This window comes from Ochotona curzoniae, unplaced genomic scaffold (assembly GCF_017591425.1).
Source record: "Ochotona curzoniae isolate NIBS_2020 unplaced genomic scaffold, NIBS_Ocur_1.0 contig_2210, whole genome shotgun sequence".
NCBI classification, from domain to species: domain Eukaryota; kingdom Metazoa; phylum Chordata; class Mammalia; order Lagomorpha; family Ochotonidae; genus Ochotona; species Ochotona curzoniae.
This window is the reverse complement of record NW_024465369.1, coordinates 22,379,608-22,401,938: the sequence shown is the minus strand read 5'-3', so window position 1 is coordinate 22,401,938 and position 22,331 is coordinate 22,379,608. Positions and strand designations below refer to the sequence as shown.

The following is a 22,331-nucleotide window of genomic DNA, read 5'->3' as shown; positions in this document are numbered from 1 at the left end:
AACAGTTATTCGCGAGGTAATTCATACATGACGTCAAGATGTCAGAATTACAGCATTCTCAAGTTCCAATGCAGCAAAGTTTGACATTTAATGACTTAGCAGAATATAACAATGCCCAGAAATAAATCAAAATGATTACAACCTTGCAAATTGGAAAACATACAAAGATAAAATACAACTCAAGTTACTGCAACATGAAGATCTCACAGACTGGCATCTAGTTTGCATTCTACATGAATCCCATTCTCTTCAATGATCCCTTCCTGTCCTTCATACACCTCTTCCTCAACACCCACTCAGCCACAAGCCCCCAGATTCTTCTTCCATAGTTAAAACAACAACAACAACAACAACAAAACAATTCTCTCCTGTGACTTATAAACCATGAGGTTAAAAAGGTAAGAAAATGGAAACTCCTCAGGAAAGTGAGAAGTAGGTAGAGTGAACTGCAGAGATTCTGCAGGGTGACAGAGGGCACACGAGACACTCTGGGTGTGTGTTACACCAGATATTCAGAGTGTGTGCAGTGCACAAACCACTCAGGAGCTTTTCCAAATTCAAGCAACTTGATTTTCATGTAACCTTTAAGCAGTTTACAGTGGTGCCGTGGTTGGTGTCCAGGACACACTTCTCTAAAATATGACTGTAGGAGACCTGAACACACCACCCTAAAACACATCTGTTTGGTATATTCTGAGCTGGTCATCCCAAGTGAACGTACACCCTGGAGGTGCTTTGGGAAGCTGTCCTTGGTAAAAGAGGAATTTGTGGCAGTAGAGGAGGGAAGTATCAGTGAAAGTCTGTATCGGGAAGAGGGCTGCTCCAGGACAGCTTTTATCACCTGTGCAACAAAGCAAGTTTTATACAGTCCACAATTCTCTACCCCCATACACCTTGTTCCACCACCTTCCAGAAGTCCTGTGCTTTTCTGTACTGTGTGGGCTTCGATCAGTTCACCCCTCCTCAACTTCCTTATCTGGTGGGGCCCCCATGCATATGTACATAAATACGCTCGCTCTCTGTTAATCTGTCTTATGCCAACTGCATTCTGTGAGGATGATGTGGACCATTCCCTGCCTCCCTGAACCATGCATACGTGGGGTACTTCTGCGAAGCACACCCCACTTGGCATACTCTCACACATGGGTGGCTCTCCAGTGCTACTAGTGATGAAGGAAGAGCAGCTTGGGACAAAAGACTGCTTTCTCTTCCGAAAAATCCCACGAGTCAGGCCACCAGGATGCTGCACGAAAAAGCCAAGAACTCCCCCACTCCGCCTGGGAACCACACACAACCGTGCCGAACACAACCCTATGGTGCACAGATACTTTCATTACAACTGCAAAGGAAGGGATGAAACCGGGACTGCTGCAGTGCACACATCGTCTCATTCTCTCCTTTCCAAACCTCACAGAGCATCCTTTAGCATTTATAATTCTTAAAATACTGTAATTGCTATGAGAGCACAGATGGAAGGCTGATTAATTCTGACTGAAATAATGTATGTAAAAGGTGGAAACTCTGAAACCCTCCCTGAATGGCATTATTGTCAGAGCATGGAATAATCTAGTGTTATGCATAATACCACCACAGTGCAGGAACACAGGTTATTTTTATATTCTGCCACCTGGCATTCCACTCACTAAAGGCAACCCTTTGGGCCAGGACCCATAACAGATGTAAAAGGCTATCAAGTTGGGACTGCCTCCCTCACCCCCAAGAAATAGCTATGGGAGAAGAGTACAATGGAGAGGCAAGCGGCAGGCATAGGTGCAGGAGCTGCCATGATATCTGGCAGGTGTGGAAGTTCATCTGTAGCACCAGCCTACCAAGACTGCCTGTACCTTCTCCGGACTTTTCAGAAGTCTGGACTGGACAATCAACAATCAGCATTCAACACATAGCCTGGCACAGTGAAAGGCCTCACCTGGCTCCTGGCAAAAAGACTAACAAGATCATCACTGAGCAAGCGGACTTTCTCACTATTGGGGCTATGGGAGACAGGAGCTAGGAGCTGCCTCTGGCAGCTGAGAACTCGGTCCTGAAGGCAGGAAGCAGGAATAGCACCCAGCACAGGTGGAATAATAAGAGAAAGAGCTTGTCTCGTCCTTGGATCTGAAAAAACAAACCAATCAGCAGCAAGCAGTTAATACACCCAAATGTTGGTCACTAGGATAAACAAGCAAAAAATACTCTGAAGGTAACCAGTCACCAACAAAAGCAAGACAAAAGCTGTAAACAAAAGCCAAAACCCTCTTTCTCAGAAACATACAGAAATGCTGTCCCCTCCCTGAAGGAGTAAGAAAGTAAGGGTAAGCGACATATTCAGCCCCTGCAGAGTAAGTCTTTGTGGAAGCAGGACAATGTCCAGGGCTCACACCTCCTCCCAACATCAACCAGAGTAGGCAGCTCAGTGCTGGGTGCTTTGCCTGTATGCCAGTCAACTCACAAACAACCTTTTGGAAACAGCAAGCTTTCCAAACACACAAAGCTCAGGAGGGCTGTGAAGTATGCCCAGGGTTACACTGGGACTAAAGTGTTCAGCAAGGATCCTAACTCAGCTGGTCTGACTTCAAGGACTCATCAAGAACAAAGTGTGGGTGAGAGATCTAGGCTGGTCATGACAGATCATAAGCAAATGATCTAATAAAGGACTGATTAGGTGTAAACATGTATTTCAAATAACTTAGCCAAGAACTTTTGAGATTTGCAACTCTGAGACAGAGGGAGAGGTACAGATAGGCAGAGAGACCACTCATCCATGAGTCACACCCCAAATGCCCACAATCAAGCCAGGCTCAAGTTATGAGCCAAGAACTCAATCATGTGTCTCCCACATGAGTGGCAAGGACCCAAGAACTTGAGTCACCACTGCTGACTGCTGCCTCCCAGGGTCTGCACTGGCAGAGAAACTGGAATAAAGAACTTCGATATGGGATGTAGGCATCGCACCCTACGTCTTAACTGCTATCCCAGCATGCACGCCTCCAGTAACTTTTCAATCAGTGACCATCTAGACAAAGAAGGCATTCCCCACTTCACACAGCCAACATTCTCACCTCCAACCTCTTTTATAGTCAAGAAAAATACCCAGAATCTAATTTCACTAGAAATCTTGCTGGGGCAAGATTAAGACATTGCTTAATGTAGGAGTTAAGACACCCACATCCTGGGTTCCAGTTCCAGCATCCTCCAAATGCACATCTGGAAAGCAGCAGGTGATGGCTGATATAGCTTGGTTCTTGCCACCCATGTGGGAGACCTACAAGAGATTCTTGTCTTTTGGCTTCAACCTGCCCCAGTCCCAACTGTTGTGAACAGTTGAGCAGTAAATCAGCAGATGGGGGAAACCTCTCTACATGTCTCTTCCTGCCTTCCAAATACATACATAAATTATAAAGACTACCTTTGCTTTTGAAAAAAAAAGTAATCTCTTGCCAAATGTCCTCTTAAAAGGCAACAAAGCTAATTTTGTGAGCTTGCTACTTTTGAGTGTTAATTCAAATAACTGGAAGGCATCCTTGGCAGCATCCGATAGGAATACACACAAGTTCCTAAAATCAAGTGTTGTTTCCTAGGTGTTGCATCTTAGCAGGCATTCATGTCATACTGTTTGACAGCTATCACAAGCTCCCTGAAAGAAATGAAATTAAAAGACAGGCTATTCAGAGTCAAATATTCTTGCAAGTATGATCCTGTTGCAGCTGCCTCCCTCAGCCTAGGATCAGTGCAGATGTAAATGCAGGTTCCAAGGTCACACCCCAGACCTGCTGAAGCACCCCAGAAAGCAGGGTCTGGACCTGTGCCTCCTGCAGAGGTGTCCTTGGATGACTTACCCAGGTTCCCAGAGACACAACACTAGCCCAAAGGGTATGTGTTAAGAAGGTTGGGCCTCCTGAGCATTCCCCACTGAGCATCCCACAGGGACCCCACGGCCTGCCCCTCTTCTCCAGAGAGAGCACTCAGATACCAGTACCTCACCTCCCATCACTCACACCTTGCTGTCTCACCCGTAAACTCAGTCCTCAGGCAGCCCCAACAGACCAACCCAAAATGCAGTCACTCATAGCAGGGGGTTTTACATCAGCAAACCACAACTTCAGCTGGTTGTCCTTTTAAGATTGGTTTATGCCTGTATTTGAAAGGCAGATTGAGAATAACGGAGAAATGGTGAGACTCCCCAAATGACACTAGCCAGTTGTGGGCCAGGATGAAACCAAGTGCCAAGACTTGGGTGGTAGGACCGAAGCACCTCAGCCTTCTGCTGCCTTCCCAGACCTGTGAGTAGGAAGCTGCATTGGAAACAGATTGAACCATCATTCTGACAAGGGATGCGGCATTTTAAGAGGTGGTTTAGCCCACTGCACCACAACTCCAGTATCATAACTTAGGCGGTTTACTTATAGGATTTGGACTTCTGAGCAGTCAGGAAAGGGATACTCAAATTCCCAAACAGTCCAGCTTTCCAAAGAATAGAAGATTATAGCCATCAATGCCAAGGACACAATCAACCTGAGCAGGCACAGGGGGCCCCTACACATGGAAGTAACCTGATGTCACCCCAGCACTCTGTGTGCCATGCAACTGCCTTGCTCCTGCTCAAGCTACCTTACAAAACCCCTCGGCTCGCCATGCCTGGCAGAATGCCTGTTTGCAGGTAAGTTGCTACTCCCTGAATCCCTAATGAAAGCCAAGGAAACCTTTACAAGCAAATTGGCTGGCATTTCATTCTTCAACAGCCTCTCAACAGCCAGGACATTCAGGCAGAGTTCCAATCCTTACTGAGCCTTGACTTTGAGCCCCTTTGCTTCTCCACAGCCTGTGAAGTGTTTCTGTGTGGATCGCAAGGACATGAGCTAATGTCCCTTAAATACATGCTGAAAGGTACTCAGCTGGCATCAGTTCTCTTTTTCCCGCTACCTCAGATCTCAACAATCATCTCCCACCTGACCTACTTTAACTGCCTCCTAATAGGGAACCCTGCCACCCAGGTGGCCCCTCACCAGTCTCTCCTACGCACCACACCCACTCAAGCAGCCTCCACCACACGATCACGTCCTTCCCCTGTTGAAACACCCCTGAAAGCCATCGCTGGCTACCAGGATCATGTCCACACTTCTTAGCCTGGCAATGCAAGGCCCTGGCAATCTGGCTCTCTCCTCGCTCCCACTGCACCCAAATGCCAGGCACCGTCTGTTCTAGCAGCACCACCCCAAACATCGCATGTATTTTCATGCCTCCCAGCCTCTGCTCCCCCAGCTCCCCTACCTCCCTGCTGCCCAAGGCCCACGCACCACCCTTTGCCTCCTCCCGCAGCCCTTCCCCAGCCATCCACTCTGCCTCACTCCTTCTGCTACACATGAGGCTCCCCAACAACTTCCAGCAGCACCTACCATGTGTGCACCTGTCTCCCAACACTGTGACACAGAGCTGGGTCTCAAACTCTGACGACAGGTACAGCTCTCAAGACACACTGGTTGCAAAGATGATGAAAGATTTCTATACCCCATGACATATGAAAAGTTTCTCATTTGTGAAACAGTTAACACCTTCATGCTAATGTTTCACTTCTAAAACCTCACAAGGATAATCCTTGGTTTAGCTGGCCACACAAAGGAAACAAGAAATGCCTGAAAAGGTGAAATTTCTATAGACTCCACCAGCTTGGAACTCAAGCACTGCTCCCCTAGACACAGCATCTCTTCTATGATTCCCTCATTCCTGCCTGCTTGATGTCTAGGATATGGGGATGAACTACCAAAGGGCCCCTGCTGCTTCAACAAAACATTCCAGAAAAGACACCAACCAAAATGTTACTTGATAATAGGGACACAGTATTAAAAAGCCCATGTGCAGTTTTATTTAAGCACTCTGAGAAAGTGGCATTAGTCCATTTCTATCGCCAGTAATAGCAGGCTTATTTTAACTCACAGTTCTGGGGTGCAAGTCTAGGGGCCCCATCCAATGCTGCCTTTTTGTTGACTGTCCTGGAGTGCTACGAGGCTGCATGTGGCAAGGGACAGGGGTGTGTATTTGTGTGTTACCCTGCTGGTCTCTTGCCCTCTTCTTCTTCCACAAGGCCACTGGTGTGCAGGGCCAGGCACTCCGCTCTAGTGACCTTACCCACCTCCCCAAAGGCTCCCACCTCTAAACATTAGAGGTGGATTTAGTGTCTACTCTCCCTAATACTTCACTGCAGGGATTCAATTTCAACACACGGAGCCTGGGGACAAGCAAGTCATCTAAACCACAGCAGCAATCAAGATCTTTCTCAGAACAGGTCGACAGGGGTAGGGAGAAATGTGAGCCCTTGTCTTGAGCCCTTGTCTTGCAGAGCTCCTTGCTCGTGAGAGCCAGACTCAGAGCCAAAGATTCTAAAACCCGGAGACAGCGAAGAGAGAACACAAAATGTCTCAGCACCCTCCAAACTGTTCCTTGACTTCTCTTGTTCAAAACTTAAGATGTATTCATTCTATCTTCACATTTAATAGAACACAGAGTCAGCCTCACTCCTCTCCAAATGTGGGAAATCTCTAGAAAAATCAGCTTGCTCTCCCAGCTGGCAACAGCACTGTTCATCCCCTAACACATACTGCATGATGACTAAGTACAGCCCTGCACACTAACCTGCTCTACTTTGCTCTCAAGTAACACACCCATTGTCTGAGGGGCTTCTGATGTTTTCAGAGTCGAACTCAATGGACTATCTAAGACTTATTTGAAAGGGAAGGTGACACACAGGAGAAGGGAGGAAATTAAAGAGGGGGTAAAGACAGGGAGATTTCTATACACTGATTTGCTCCCTAATGGCCACATTCGTTAGGTGTGGGTCAGGCCAAAGTCAAGAGCCAGGAACTCCAACCAGGCATCCCCATGTGGGAAGCAGGAACCCCTATGTACTGAGGTCATCATGTGAGTTAATCCTCTGTTTGCAGTGCTAGCCTTCCATAGCAGGGTGCCAGTCCAAGTCCCAGCTGCTCCTTTTCGGATGCAGCCTCCTATTGATGCCCTGGGAGTCATCAAATGATGTAGCTTCAGCCTTGCTCAGCACTGACATGCCATCTGAGGAGAAATCAGTAAAGATGGAAGATCTCTATCTCCCCCTCTCCCTGTAACTCTATTTTTGAAATACATCATTTAAAAAAAAAAGCTGGCACTTTCATATGGGATGTAGCCAACCTAAGCAGGGACTCAGTAGCTATACAATGCCAGGCCAAAGCCAAAATCAGGAATTCCCCAGCTGAGTCTGACAAATGGGCGACACTATTTGGGGTATCTTCCACTCCTTCCCAGACACATTAGCAGACAGCTGGAACAAAAGAAAGCAGAGGAGCCAGGACTCAAATGGCACTCCAATAAAGGCTGCAGGCATCCCAAGCAGGGGCTTCAACAACCATGCAACCAACACCTGCTCATTTTTTTAAAAAAAGATTTCTGCATGTATGTGTTTGAAAGCCAAAGTGAGAAAGGAAGACACAGAAAGACAGAACTCTTCCATCCACTGGCAAAGCACAACAGCAGTAGGCAGTTGGTGCAAGGTCCCAGTGCAGAGTCCATACAACAGGCCTGATGGCCTCACTTCACAGGGGAACAGGCCCAGGCACTGCCAATCACACACAAGACCAAGTTCACCTGGCTCCAATGATGATGCTGTTACCAGTATATCCTATATATTTTAATTCATTAAAAGTACAGAAGAAAAAAATGTATCTTTAGTGCACTACTGTTGTTGCAAAATATCTATTCTTTCCAAAACACCTAGTTATTCACAGCAGGCAAATTGTAATGTGTATAACAGCCTCCCTGCCAGCTAAGGGGCTGAACATAAGTATGTGCTGGGAACGGTTTCTGATAGCGACCATTCATCATGCAAGGCTACTTTATATATAGCAAGCTATTCTTCATTAAGACACAGAGTCCTTTAAGTTTAATTTTTTCCAGACATACAACAAGCACTTGGAAAACTATCAAGGGGTTGGAGGGAAACTTACATAACAAATTAAGTTAGCAAAGTCAGCTATGATAAGAACATCATTTACATGTCTGAGTTTCCAAGACACTGTATGTATAAAATTATCACCTGAGGGTGTCCTTAAATTTATGCATGCACTTTAGATTAGCATAGGCATTTATCAGGAAAACTTATTCTGCTGAAAATTTATCCAATAAACAGAATTAATGCACACACCCAAATTAACATGCTAAAAATTTGTCTTTATGGAACAGTATTTTATGATTACAACTCAGATGTACTGTCATTCTGAGTAAAATTCAACCACCATATGTACTTAACACTCAAGCCTCTTTACCCAAGAGAAACATGATTTACAGTTTGAAGATACACACTGAAAACTTACATCCATTACATGAGGCCAACTATTCAGAATGTCTAACCAACCATACTGGAATAAATTCAACTTGCATCCCTTTGGTATACTAATAAAATTCACTTCTAAACAAACTCTAAGTTATTACTTACATATACTTAAGAAATTAAAAGCAAATTTAAGAGTTAAAAATGTCTTAAAGAGTACGTCAAGAGTTTCTAAAATGAAATGCTGTCCCCCCTAAAAAAAATCATAATCTAGAACCTATTTTCGCCAACAATATATAACCTTAATCTAATCAAGCCCTCAGATTGAGCCAGCAGCTTATGGAAATACAGGGGACTTAAGGACAATGTAAACACTACAAGGTAGTCAGAATATGGGCCATTCCACAGGCTCTTTTCTAGAAGCCAAGAGAGCGAGGGAGTGAGGTGATGAAATAGTATGCTCCTATATTTAAAAGGACTAAAGGGACAAAACAACCACCCATGGCGCAATATGTGAACCTTGATTAGATCTTGGTTCCAAAACAGAAATTTTGGAAACTGACATTAAGGGAACAATTAGATCACACAATGAGAGTACAGTCAATTTTATTAATTCTAGTGGCATAATAACCATAGATTTAGTATATTACACATCACTCAAATAATATAATCATGTAATAACATATTGAAAGCCCTTGGAAACATGTACTAAAGTCAGGTAAAATTATATAATATCTGAGAGTTGTTTATTTCAGCATATTAAATCATTTAACAAACATCCTGCTCTGGACAAAGGATGCTCCACATCAAAAATAAAAAAAAAATCAGAAAATTATTTTCTATAGTGCAGTGCACTCAGGATACATTAAATCCTCTATTTTCCTCCTTCGAGGAGAATCAAAACAAACATCCTATCTAAGGATGCTCAAAAATCCCACAATTAAAGACAAAAACAATGGCAAGCATGGGAACTAGGAGTTAAGATGTCAGCGTCCTCCATCAGAGCACCTGGGTGCAACTCCTGGCTCCAGTTCCTGATGCTGCAGCATCCTGTTACTATAGATCTTGAGGGCCAGTGATGGCTCAAGTAGTTGGATATGCACTAGCTGTCATGAGCACTCAGAATAAACCAGAGCTCATCCATGCACCTGGTCTCTCTCATGCACACACTCTCTCTCTCTCAAATACATAAGTACTTTCAAAGACAAAAACAATTATCTGGTTTAGCTTGGTTAACCCAGACTTTCCCACTTATTTAACTACAGAAATCATTTTCCCTCACATGACATCTATTTGTTTCTTGGAAACCAAACTATAGTTTTACCTAGATCACCTGAATAATCTCCCATGTCACACGCACAATTCAAGAAGCCCAAATTAGAACTTCAAAATCACATCTGAGTCACTATTTCTGTACCTTTTGCATCTATAATTATGTTCACCTTTAATACACTTCAATATATATCACATCCTTTCCCTAATATGAAAGTTCACTGAATATTTTCCCAATTGGTAAATTTCATTTACTCAAATACACTTCCTAAGGTAAGGATTTGACACAGCAGATAAAGACAGTGCTTGAGATGCGTGCAATTCCAAATCAAAGTGCCAGGCTCACGTTCCATCTCCATTCCCGATTCCAGCTCCCTGGCTCAAGTACTGGGCCTCTGGTATCCCTATAGGAGATTTGATAGAATTCCTGTCACTGCTTCAGCCCTGCCATTGAAGACATTTGGAAAGTAAACTAGTTCATCAGAGCTCTTTCTTGCAGGGGATGTGTGTGTGCAAGCACAAACACATGTGCCAGAGTTAAGTAAACATAATTTTTGGAAATCCCTTCCCATGGAAATCTGCAATTTAATCTATTTCAAATTCACCCAAATGACCAAATTACATCTACTTTTCACATTCAGAACTATCTTTTGAGTTATTTCAATGTATTCCAAATCCTCTCCTGACACTCCTTAAAATACACCACAACAAAAGCAACTCCTGAAATCAAAACTCTCCCAACGCCCTTTGGGTGGCACTTGAGGCTGTCCAGAGATGGACCACAAAGCCCGGCATTTCCATCTTCACACACCTGAAGTGATCCTGTTCTTACACAAAGGACCCTCACCAAATAGATTATAACACATTCACCTTTTCACAAACTCTGCTGAAGTTTTATAACAACTTTAAACCACAATCTGTAGTTCAAGAAAATGTGAATCCTGTGTCACCTAAAAGCCCCAACAGTTTTGAAAAAAACACTTCAAAAACACACTTCTAAAAATATCAGACACAGCTAATAAAGTAATGAGCTACAAGTCACCGCTATAAGGAAACTAACAAAGTAAATGTACCCCTGCTCTCTAAGAAGCGGCTTACAAAGTCTAAAACACATACATTCTGTCACTTGACTATCGAAAGTTGGCCGAAAAGCCTACCTGCTGTCACAGAAGGCTAACACAGCCCACCACAAGGTCTCTTCAACTCTTAGTGCTCCCTTCCACAGAGGAAATACCTTCCTAGGAAACTCACCTCAGTTGAGCAGCATGGAGGATGCGGCTCCCAATGGACTAGGCCAGGGGCTAGGGGCTATCTCCTAAGATTCTGCTTGTTGGCACCTGTGGCTAATAAGTATCCACGGGCCTTGAGATCTTCACTGGTCTCATCCACCGGGCTTTTCATACAGCGATCTACTCACTGCACCTGCCTTGGATGAACCACCCCCTTTCTGCGCCATCATTTCAGGAACAACCCCATTTTCACCTGTGTCAATGTACCCATATGAGAGGAAGGCAATGTGTAAATACAAACACGTGGGAGGACAGCATGGCAAACCACAACGAGCTAACACCTCACACCTGTTTAATGGCCCGTCTCAACAAGACAGCAAATGTTAGTGAGGGTATGAAGAAGAGGGGATCCTTACATAGTGCTGGGGAGAAATAAATTAATACATCATTGTGAAAAAGTATTATGGAAGTTGCTTTAAAAAAAAACAAAACAGAAGTACCATATGATACAGCAATCCTACTTCTGCGTATGTATTCACAGACAATGCAATCAGTATCTTGAAGAGAGGCTGCATTTCAAGTTCATGGAAGCATTATTCACAACCATCATTAAGCATGCACTGACAGTAGATTAAATAAATAAATTGTGGAAAATCTATACAATAGGGTATCATCCATTCATGTTAAGAGAGAAAATCCTGCCATTTTGGAAAACACTGACACACCCAGAGAATATGAGAAGTGGAATAATCTAGAAACAGAAAGACAAATACTGCAGATCTCATTTGTATATTGAATCTTAAAAAAAGAGAAAAGGAACATGAGCAAAGCAAGGAGGTGAACAACTGAGATAACTTCATGAGAGGCAGAAAGCAAAAATCATTGGAATGAACACACAATGAGTGGGGAGGTTGGAGGAATTGAAAGGTGGGAGCCATTGAAACGTAGAAGAAGGGAAGCCAGAAAGCCGTCCATGACATTCAGCTCTCAACTCTCCCTTCCACAGAAGAAACAACCCTTACAGGAATCTCACCTCAGCTGAGCAGCACAGAGGACATGGTTTCCAGGAGGCGGGGCTAGGGGCAATCTCCCAAGAGCCAGCCCCTTAAAAGACCAAATGACGGTGGTAGTGCTGAGGATGGGGGAAGAGCCTCATCAGGGCAACACTGAAAGTTAGGGGCCAGATCAGAGAACGCACCAACAGGAAGAAGGTGTTCGCCTAGCAGTTAGGACATGGGAGAAGAGGCTCACTCACAGTCGAGGGCCAGGCACAGGCTTTAATGTCTGCCTGCAGTTCCTGCCTTCAGCCTCTTGCAGGAAGGCAGCAGTGCTGGCTAAAGTGGGTAGGTCCTTGCCACCCATGTAGAAAACAGGAACTGACTCTCCAGCTCCCTAGCCAATGTGAGCAGTTGGGGGAGTGAACCAGCAGACAGAAGGCCTCTCTTGTTCTCTCAAATAAAAACTGTTTCTGATAATCTTGTAAATAACAAAAGGGGGAAAAACATTGCTCTTACCTTTTCCTGTATTTGCCTCATTCAGAACAGTTAGGGTGCTGCTTACAATGCCCACACACAATATTGGAGGAGCCAGGTTCCAGTCCGGGCTGCATCCCCTGCCCTAGCTTCCTGCTCATGTGTGCCCGGGGAGGAATCAGAGGGACAGCTCAAGGACTTGATTCCTTGTAATCCACGTGGAAGACATGGACTGAAAAACTCCTGGCTTCAGTCTGGTCCAGCCCCAACTGTTTTGGGCATTTGGGATTGAAACAGTGGTGGGAGAGTTCTCTCTCTGCCTTTCAAGGAAATAAAATACATAAATATCTTAATTGCATTTTCAACTATGTGACAGTGATGTAAACTGTGGTCTCAAACTTCTCATTATGTAGCACTGTCAGTTTTTAAAAAACTTTATTGTAAACTGCATATGTTTATGTCCAATTAATATTTTGGCAGAGTGTACATTGCCAAACATCCATTTAAGTTCCTGGGTTCAGACCAGCTCAACCCTGGCCATTGCAGCCATGTAGGGAGTGAACCAACAGATGGAAGATCTCTCTCTTTTGCCTCTGTGTCATTCTTTCAAATGAATAAATATTTTTTAGAAAAAAATGGTAAGACTATACATCTTTGTGCTAACTTCCTGTTGAAATACACTTTCTTGTTATTTAGTGTTACTCGACAGTTTCTTTGCAAAGAATCTTTGAGTCATCTGCCTACTTTATGGGGATCAGTTAAAATGAGATAATCCACTGAAACAGCACTGATCAATTCAAACGTGAGAATGAAGGTCCCACTTGCCACTCCATCAGATTGTAAAATGCCTGCTCTCCCCTTAGCCAACCCCACATAAGCTGAGTGACACAAGGCTAGCAGACACACCAACCAGTGTCAAAACACAAATTAAATATCTGCAAAGCCTTTCTAGATAATATTTTCTCCCCTCCCACACTGGATAATCTAACCCACACCACTTTGGAGAACATCATCTTAACAATGAAAAAACTTTTTCCCCACAGAAGTTCTGAGTCACAGCAGTCCTCAGTTTGGTTAAATCTAGTAGTTATAAAAATCACTGTGGTCTTGGGACACGTGCGTGTGCTTTCTCTCTAATGCTAAGAATTATTTCAAATATGACAGGACCCAACAGGTGCCACACATCTATTCAGTAACTAGTCATTAGCAACACGTACAATCTTATTCACATTAACATAGCTTCATCAGGATTCTCCCTAAGGCAGGGGACACGCCCAGTGAACCCTTAAATACCAAGCCAATGGAAAACAAATAATGTAAATGATTACAATAAGCACCCTTCCCCCTCCCTCTGCCATGAATCATGTGAACCACCAGAGCATGCAGGAGCCTAGGCCCGAGGAAAAGAACTACTCGGCACAGCCTTGCTCCTGTTTCTGAAACCCAAGCAAATAAACAATTGGTTTAAACAAGAGGGGCCCTCAGCTAGGATGTTGTATGGGTAACCAACGACCCCTGCCAGACCAGTCTATGTATGCAGGATAGTGAGGGAAAGAAAGAACCACATTGTTCCTTTTCCACAGACTTTTTAAATTCAAACATCTAGTTCAGAGTCAGCAGGCACTCAATAAATATGAATAATTGATGTTCCCAATCGCCAGTAATTCATAGCAAAGTATGGCAGAGAGGGGAGCATAATGGGTTACATGGGAATAATGACCACCAGCTCTAAGTTTCCAGCAGCAATTCAAGGCCTTCCCCAGTGTGTGCAGCGATTCAGAGTCCCAGAGTGTGTGGACAAGTCCACTTTCAAGACTACAGGGGTGGACGCCATGAAGCGCTAAATCAGCTCAGATCCTCTGGCATACAGGTCTGATGTCATGACCAGCAATGTCATTTTGGGAAATGGAGACCACATGCGGTTTGCTCTTCGTTGTTTATCCAGTTCCTTCCTCCATACTAACAATAACCCCCTTCTTTGCAGGATACCCCTTCTTCCTACATCCCATCCTGTGCATCTAAGAGACTGACAACTGTAGCTCTCCTTTGGTTGGCCACAGGCCAATCAGGAGGGTTCTCTCCAGCATTTTCCCAAATTGGAACTGAGAGCCGAAAGAGACCACCACTTAAGTACTAGGGGGCGCTGAAGCGACCACCAGCTAGGTCCTCTGTGCTGCACCCTCCTGATTCAAAGATGGCTAAGTCACACCTCAGTCATAAAGCTCTGCCTCAGACATTTCTTTCCAAACACACCTAAATGTCAAAAAAAAAAAGGCTAAGTAACACATGTAACGGATTGACTAAACAGCCACTGCAAAAGTGCCAATGAAGAATGCATCCCAATAAGACAAAAAAAGAAAGAAACCAAGTGCATGCGTTTATACTGTACTCTAAACCACACAACACACTGCCTGCACCCTCACATGTCTGATCTCCATTACTCAAGTACAAGTAGGAGCCGGTGTTTGTGTGCACACACACGTTTATGTAAGAAAAGGCCACAGCCAAGTGCTTCTCAGAGCCTTCCCCAGCCCCCACCTACAGAAGAAGCCACTGTTCAGGACAGATGTGGAAACCTAGGTGTGCTGGGGCAGGGCAGGGAAGGGCTGAGTCACTGTGGCTCCAGGCTAAAACGCTGAACATACTGGGCTCCCTTCTATTCACAAACGAAGCTGGAACTTTTTCTTTAGCAGTAAAGTTCCCCACGTTAGTGGCAAAATCCGTGCTAAAAGGCAGCCAGAGTCTTGTCATCCCCCTGCAACAATTTTTGCCTGTAATATTCCCACCTGTGGGACTGTCCCTGACCAGGCACACAGATAGGACCAGCAGTTCCTGAAGACAGCACCCATCCGAGAAGGGCAACCGCCATCATAGCCAAACCGAGTAAGAACTCTCTTCATTCTCCAGGAGATGTTTCCTGAACGCATTCCGTAACACTAGCCTCCTGCTAGCATTAAAAAATCTCCTCCGATAGTAGTTCACAGCCAGTCTGCTTTGCCACTCTGCCCCTCCATGGTACACTGATAATGAGATTTCCATTCATAATGTTCTCTTCCCTACGCATCACGGCAATGACAGCAGCTTCTAACTACTGTACCTCCTTTACAGTCAATCAGTGGGCACCAAGTGATTTCCTCTTTCTGTGGTTTAAACCCCATTGCTTAGTATTTTTAAAATACATTCCTCTAAGAATAAGGTTTACAAGCTCAAGACAGGAGTCTATGTTCTGATGCAGAGGATTAAGCCACCCCTTGCAACGCTGGGGGTTTGCAGTCCTGGCTGCTCCTGTTCTGATCCAGTTTCCTGCTAAACTACATGGAGAGGTATCAGGGTGATGGCTCAGAGAATTCAGTCCCTGTCAGCCACACAACAGACCTTGGAGGAGTTCCTGGTTCCCAGCATCAGTATGGCCCAACTTTCCTTGTTGTAGCCATTTGGGAGAATGGGCCAGTGGATGGAAGATCTCTCTCCTCTCCCTCCTGCTGCCTCTCAAGTAAATAAATAAATCAACAACAGAAATCTCAAGATGTACAAGCCCATAGTTTAGCATATAGCTTCCCGCTGGAGCCTGCTAAAGATAATGCATGCCAGTTTCCAAGTTGAGCATCATGCTGTACTCAGTGTGCCTAAATAGGCAAGCAGGACACCGCACAAACATTTAGGGACATTGTGAAACTGGGTCACCTGCAACCTACCACTTCTTTAAGCTTAAACTAATACCATACAGAAAAGACTTATTTAGCACAGGAAGTGAAGTAAGATCAGGCTTATCCAGTCATCAGTGCAAAGAGCCCAGAACGGTGACACCAAAACTGGGGTATTTGCCCAGGCTTTGTAATCAGGATGAAAGGCAAGCAATACACTCATTTCTCATTTCTAAAAAGAGGAACAGATTTTAGAAGCTATTTCCTTAAGTATACTGTCTATATTGCTCTATGAACTATAAATCACATTAGACCCTACTTAATAAAAGAAGCCCACTTAATAAAAGAGAAGTAGGAAATAAACAAATGATTAGTTTGCGGTATGTGACTTTCTGAAACTCTCTTGGGGAGAAAGTTTCATTACCATTGTTAGTGAACTGTTTTTAATTCTTGACATCAAAGCATAGATATTAACCCTAAGGTTCTGAAACCAAAACAATCCATAAATGAAATACTGTGAGAAACAGCCACATACTCACATCAGATTGTTGATCAGTTTCAGCCCATCCACAGATAAGTCCAAATACAAAGAGGTATAGGGAAGGGAACTGGGAGAGCCAAAAGACCTGGGTTCAAATCCAACACCACTGTTTATAGCTGATACAGGCCAAAGTGGCCTATTCACTCCCCGAGCAGAAATCAGGGATGAAATATCTAAGTCTTTTCATTAAACCCTCATGGAACCTTTTTCATATTACAGCACAGGCTCTAGACCTTCTACTCTTCTCCAACTTTTGCAAAGTCAAAAAAACTTTAAAATTGCAAGCAAACCACATCTTAGGGCCAAAAAAGATTTACAAAAAAAAAAGCCCGAAAAGTCTAAAGAGCTCTGTAAAATAAATATTTTTGCAACTGAGGAAAGACACTGGAATATGCACTTAAAACTATTCAAAACATCGGACAGGTGTTTGGGGCAGAGGTTGGAGGTCCAGCTCCACTTCCCATTCAGCTTCCTGCTAACGTACACACTGGGAGGCAGCAAGTGAGGGTTGATGAAGTACTTGGGCGGCACTCTTGCGGGAGGCCTGGATAGAAGCCAGCGACCCTAGCTCCATGGTGGCCCAGTGGCTAACTGTTGACAGCATTTAGGGAGTGAACCAGTAGATTCCGGAGCACGCTCTCTCTTCTTGCCTTTCATACAAAGCAGTTCAAAGCATGGTGCCTGTACTGTGGCACTGTGGATAAATCCTGTAACGTCAGCACTCTACTTGGGAGCATCCTGGCTGCTTGCTCCACTTCCAATCCAGCTCCCAACTAAAGACCTGGGAAGCGCAATAGAAGAAGGCCTAAGTGCTACAGCCCCTGCTACTCAGCAGGGAGACCCAGATCAAGCTCCTGGACTTAGGTGTGCTCAGTCCTGGCCTTTGCAGTCACTTGGGAGTGAACCCGTGGAAGGAAGATCTATGTCTCCCTCTGTTTCTAACTTCATAAATAACTAATCTAAAAAAGTTCAAAGCAAACTTGTCATGAAAGCAAATCTCTGCCCTCCCCCCCATCTCTAAGCACTGTGCCTTAGTGTGCTTCTGTAAACTTACTGCTGTATCTTATAAGTTACACCAAAGTTTTCATCAGAAAGATAAAAGCAAAGCCCTTCCTCCATCAGGAGAAACCTACTCACAGCCTAGCAGAAGCCTTACCTTTACAACCGGGTTAGAAAAGTCTAATGGAAATGTGGACACAATGCAAACCTCCAGCTATGACGCTAGCAGGCATCATTATAATATGGATGGCCAGTCTTTAACCCAGGGATATTGGTTCCAACAATCCTCAGGAGATACAGAATTAATCAACAACTCACAACAATGCCTGAAAACGAACAATTTCATCAAGAGCATTCCGCTGTCTCTCAAATTCTACCCTCCATCACTTAGCATCAAAAGCCCACCACGGCACACAAAATTGTGTGTGGTTAAAGAGACAAAATGTTCTTTTTTTTTTCTACAGGCTATTATGGAAAGCAGAAAAGGGCTGACTACGAATCAGTTAGGTTTTAGCTCCACCAAGGACATAAATTATGATAATTTGGACATTCTGGTGGTTAAAGCAAGCAAGCAGGAAAACTATTGCTTTCAAGTTCCAGCAAAGCCAAGTCTGTGGCACCACCACGGCAAGGCGGGGTCATAAACAGTGACCTTCAATTTATTTCCAGGCTTTTCTACTGCCACTGAAGTGGATGATAAGCTTTCCTCACGGTCTGATCATGACAGTTGGGAAGCCTGGACGGAGATCACTTGGCAGGTAAGGGCAACCTCCCGGGAGGAAGTGCTGAGTGAGGGATGTCAGATACCACACTTCCTTCCCTCCAGCATGCTTTTCATTTTTAAACCGCTGGCATGTTCCGAGGATGCTTTCTGACTGACACAAACTTGGGGCAGAAACTGGCAGACTCTCAGGAAGGTCCCCTTCGCCCCGTGAGACCTCTTAAGTAGCTGAGACGATTTAACCACGCAGATGGAGGCACTAATGAACACCTCCCAGCCGCTCGCTCATAAATTCTTTCATTCTCAGCCATCAAGAAGCAGCTGTTAAAATCCAGGACTCTTCCAAGGAGCCGCTCTGAAATACCTCCAGGCTGCCCAGAGAAGCTCCACAAACTGCTTCCTGCTCTCTCCCCTCCCCCCTACCAGGAATGCCAGCCTGGCAGGAATAAAGACGACCCAGGAAGGAAAGGGGGAGTCGGAGTAGCGGATCTGGCGAAAGCGGAGATGCAGGCTCCCTTGGCTCCCAAGCGCCTGTGCCAACTAACCAGGCTTCCCCTTTCCTCTCCGCCCTCCCCCCTCCAAATGCATCAACTTCTGCAGTCCGGTGCGCCAGACGTTCCCAGTTACACACCTTTCCTTCGGGACTCCGACCCAGGAACTGCCTCCCTGCGCCCCAATTACAGCTCTTTCACGGTTAAGCTTCGGCTTCTAGCTACCTGCAACAGCCGCGGAACCACGCAGCTCCGGGGGTCAAGTTCAAGATGAAGGTGCCCTCCTCACCTTTCCCGGAATTAACGCTGCCCAGGAGCAGCGCCAGTGAGACCAGGGCCGCCACTTGAGGCACGGGCACCCGGCGCTGCTAGGAATGGGCCCCGGAGGGGGTTGGGAACCCAAGACCGGCGTCGCCCAGCCGGCCGTTCCCCCCTCGGCCGCGGCGCCGTACTAATACCTGGCCACCGCCGCGTTTCCTCCCGGTGCCCTACACAATAAGTCGAGTTAAGTTTTTGAGAACACCAGTCCGGGGACCTTTCTGTCTGCAAACAATGGCTAGGGTTTCCTTCCCGGCCAGCCGTTCCGGAAAACCGCCGCGCCAAAGCCAGGAGCCCCGCACACCCTAGAGCTGCACGCCTGCACCCCAAAGTCCTCCAGGAAAAACGGGAACCCCGCTCTAAGCACTCCCCCAACTCCCAGGATCACTCTTCATCCAGGAACAAGGGGGCCCACAATCGTGACAATTCTGATCTTTCTCAGTCTCCCGCGCCCATCCTCCTAGTCTTCTCTAACAACCACCCCCACCCCCCCCATCACGCCACTACCGCCAATGAAACAGCATGGATAAGCAAATCGCTAGTGTGTTTTTTGGGAAGAGAGCGGCACTTTCAGCCCAGACTCTCTATCGGTTTTAAGTTAGCTCAGCAACTTGGCGATCTGCGCACCCAGACACTCCGGGGGAGCCTTGAACCCCGCAGTACCAGGCGCGCCTCGTCCCGGCTTTCCCCGGCCCAGGTACCAGGCGAAACCCAGGCCCTGGCCGAACACCACGGTTAGGGAGGAAGCGGGAAAGGGGGCGAGCAGGCTCGCCGGGCAGTGGTGGTCCCGAAACTCTAACGTGCCCCGCGAGTTCCCGGCGCTGCCTACCCTGCGCCGCCCGAAGCCGGCCAGGTCCGACGCGGAGGAAACGGCGCAGGGAAGGCGCGGACTCGCCCCCAAAGGCTCCGAGAGCAAGGCCCGGGGCGCCCAACATGCCTGTGCCTATCCCCGGAAGGCTCCCGGGTGTGCAGGGCAGAGAAGGGGCCGCTCCAGAAACTTTCCCACACGCCTCCTCATCTCCCCATCACCCTCTCCTCCTCCTCCCCGGACCCTCTGCTGCTCCAAGCGCCCCCCCACCTCCAGCAGCTGGCGCATAGGCAGCCCGCGCGGAGGCCCGCAGCAGCGCCCCGGAGTCGGAGTTACCTGCCGGGAAAGTTTCCAGCTCCTCGGCGTGCCTCCCCACCCCCAGGGCCGGGCCTCGGGGCGCGGCCGGCTCAGCGCTCCGCCGCTGCCTCTCCTCGCGCTCCCGAGGCGGCCGCAGCTGCCACCGCCAAGCCTGCGCTCCGGCCCGTCCCCCCGAGCCTCGCTCGGCCCACACCGGGGCCTCATTGGCAGCGCGAATCCCCGCCCTTGCGCGTGTTCCCGAAGGCACCTTCCTCTCGCGCGCCCGGCCGGCCGCGCCTCCCGCGCCCCTCCCCGCCCCGGGCTGCGGCGGCTCCGAGGGACCCGCTGGGCGCGGCGCGCGAACTTTCCGCGGGGTGCGGGCGCGGTGCCGCCCCAACTCCTGGTCGAGTCCCCTGCCGGCCGCGCCCCAGTTTCCTTCCGAGGGGCTGGACTCCCTGCGGGACCGCACGAGGGGGATATTAGTCTCCCTTTTTAGAATGAATAAAGTGACCCGGCCTTCTCTTCTCCCTGCTTCTTGAAAACAGCCGGGGAGGACATATGGGAGCAATTAACCAGATGAAGTTTCCGTGGATGCTTTAGGGTGGCTTATGTGGCTTTCTTGCATTTTCTCTGCCTCACTTCACTACAAACAGACACACAAACGCACACTCACTTAGTGCATCCAGATGATCCCAGGGAGAAGGTGTAAGAAGGCTTCGGTCCTGGCCGGTCTTTCCCAAAGGCGAGGTGGGGGCAGGGTGGGTGCGGGGCACCCAAGGCCCCAGGATTGCGCTGCCTGCCTTGGGCCGGAGTCACGAGCTTCCAGCGACCACTCCAGCCTGGGCCAGGCTGGCTCACAATGTCTGCGCCTCCGCCGAGGGCCCGCGGTGGTGCTATCTGTCGGAGCGAGAAGTACAAAGATGCTATTATTATGTCGACCGGCGGCAGTAAATTAAACTCCAGAGTTGCCAAAAATGTTTTGTGATTCCCCAGCCGAGCAAAAGCCAGGGATGGGCCCAGGGATTCTTTCTGCATCTCTGGATCTTACTGGGATGCCCAGGCACTGGATCAGTGCTCCCCCCAGGGTTCTCAGGAGGTGCTGTGGCCCAGTGTGCCGGTTCCCTCACCGATGTGCCTGGAGCCATGAACACAGAAGTTGCCATAAATGGGTTTATTGGAAACCCCTAACCTTGCTGTGGCAAACCCGCCTTTAAAGACAACTGTGTTTAAAACGAGTTCCCCCATAAAAATTTCAGCGTCACTCAGAGCTTTCCCATATAAAGCGACTGGCAGGAAGGGTGTCGGTGTTTGCAGTTCCTATGAGAAGGGACTCACTGGGAGTAAAATGCCACACAGTCCTGTAAATAAGAGATTGCTGGAAACGACTAGGTTTGTCCATCTGGAGTTTCAAAGGCATGATGATGACCACGTTGATAGCAGTATAAACAGCAGCAGGCTGGAAAGTTTGAGAACAAGGACATCAATATTTTAAATAAACTAGGAAAGCTTTCCTTTTCTGAAGGGTCTCATTGAAGATAGATAAATAGATAGATAGATAGATAGATAGATAGATAGATAGATAGATAGATAGATAATCTTTCTACAACAGACGTAAAAGGCAGTCCTCAACCTTAGTGATAAAAAAAAAAGCAAAAATTCTAATAGTAGTTCAATCTGACATATTAAGATGCAGGAGGAAGATTCTGAGGAAGTAGACTGGTGTGGTCTCCTGTTTCAGGCATTTTTATAACAGGCTAAATGCATAATGGATGATATTTATGATTTGTATCATGTTCTTCTGCCTTTGAGTCTTAGCTGTATTTCCAATTTTAAATGATATTGCTTAGTTTGATTATGGTTTGAAGGCAATGAGATTTCTTCCTTCTACTCGCAACCTCCCAAAGTAGCAAAGTCACACACACTCCATGTGTTAGTTGGCAGCATCTGCATTTTTAGTTGAAGAAGTTTTGTCTTTCTAGTTTCAGAAGTCACAGACACTAAAGGAGTAACTCCATCACTGCCTAGTCAGGCATCCAGCTAGCAATCTGAAATTTGTACACAGAAGGGGCCCTGTCTCCCCTTCCTGCTGCAGTGTTTATACAATCCACACTACATATGTTACCAGTCACAATCTGATCTCCATCTTTAAACAGCTAACATTACATACAGTATGTGGTACTAAGAACATCAAAGTTGTCTAAAGCTACTGCAAGAAATGGCACATC

The 22,331-nt window shown here is 46.5% G+C and overlaps 1 protein-coding gene across 1 annotated transcript in view; it reads right to left on the bottom strand.

The window, feature by feature from the left end:
* TANC1 (tetratricopeptide repeat, ankyrin repeat and coiled-coil containing 1) overlaps positions 1–20,664 on the bottom strand; it is a 243,763-nt gene extending 223,099 nt beyond the window's left edge. Inside the window, exons 1-2 of the mRNA XM_040971995.1 lie at positions 20,618–20,664; positions 20,080–20,561 (exon numbers count right to left, since the gene is read on the bottom strand). Coding sequence (XP_040827929.1) covers positions 20,080–20,561; positions 20,618–20,664 — 529 coding nt within the window. The remainder of the gene's footprint in view (positions 1–20,079; positions 20,562–20,617) is intronic.
* Between the last annotated feature and the right edge of the window lie 1,667 nt (positions 20,665–22,331).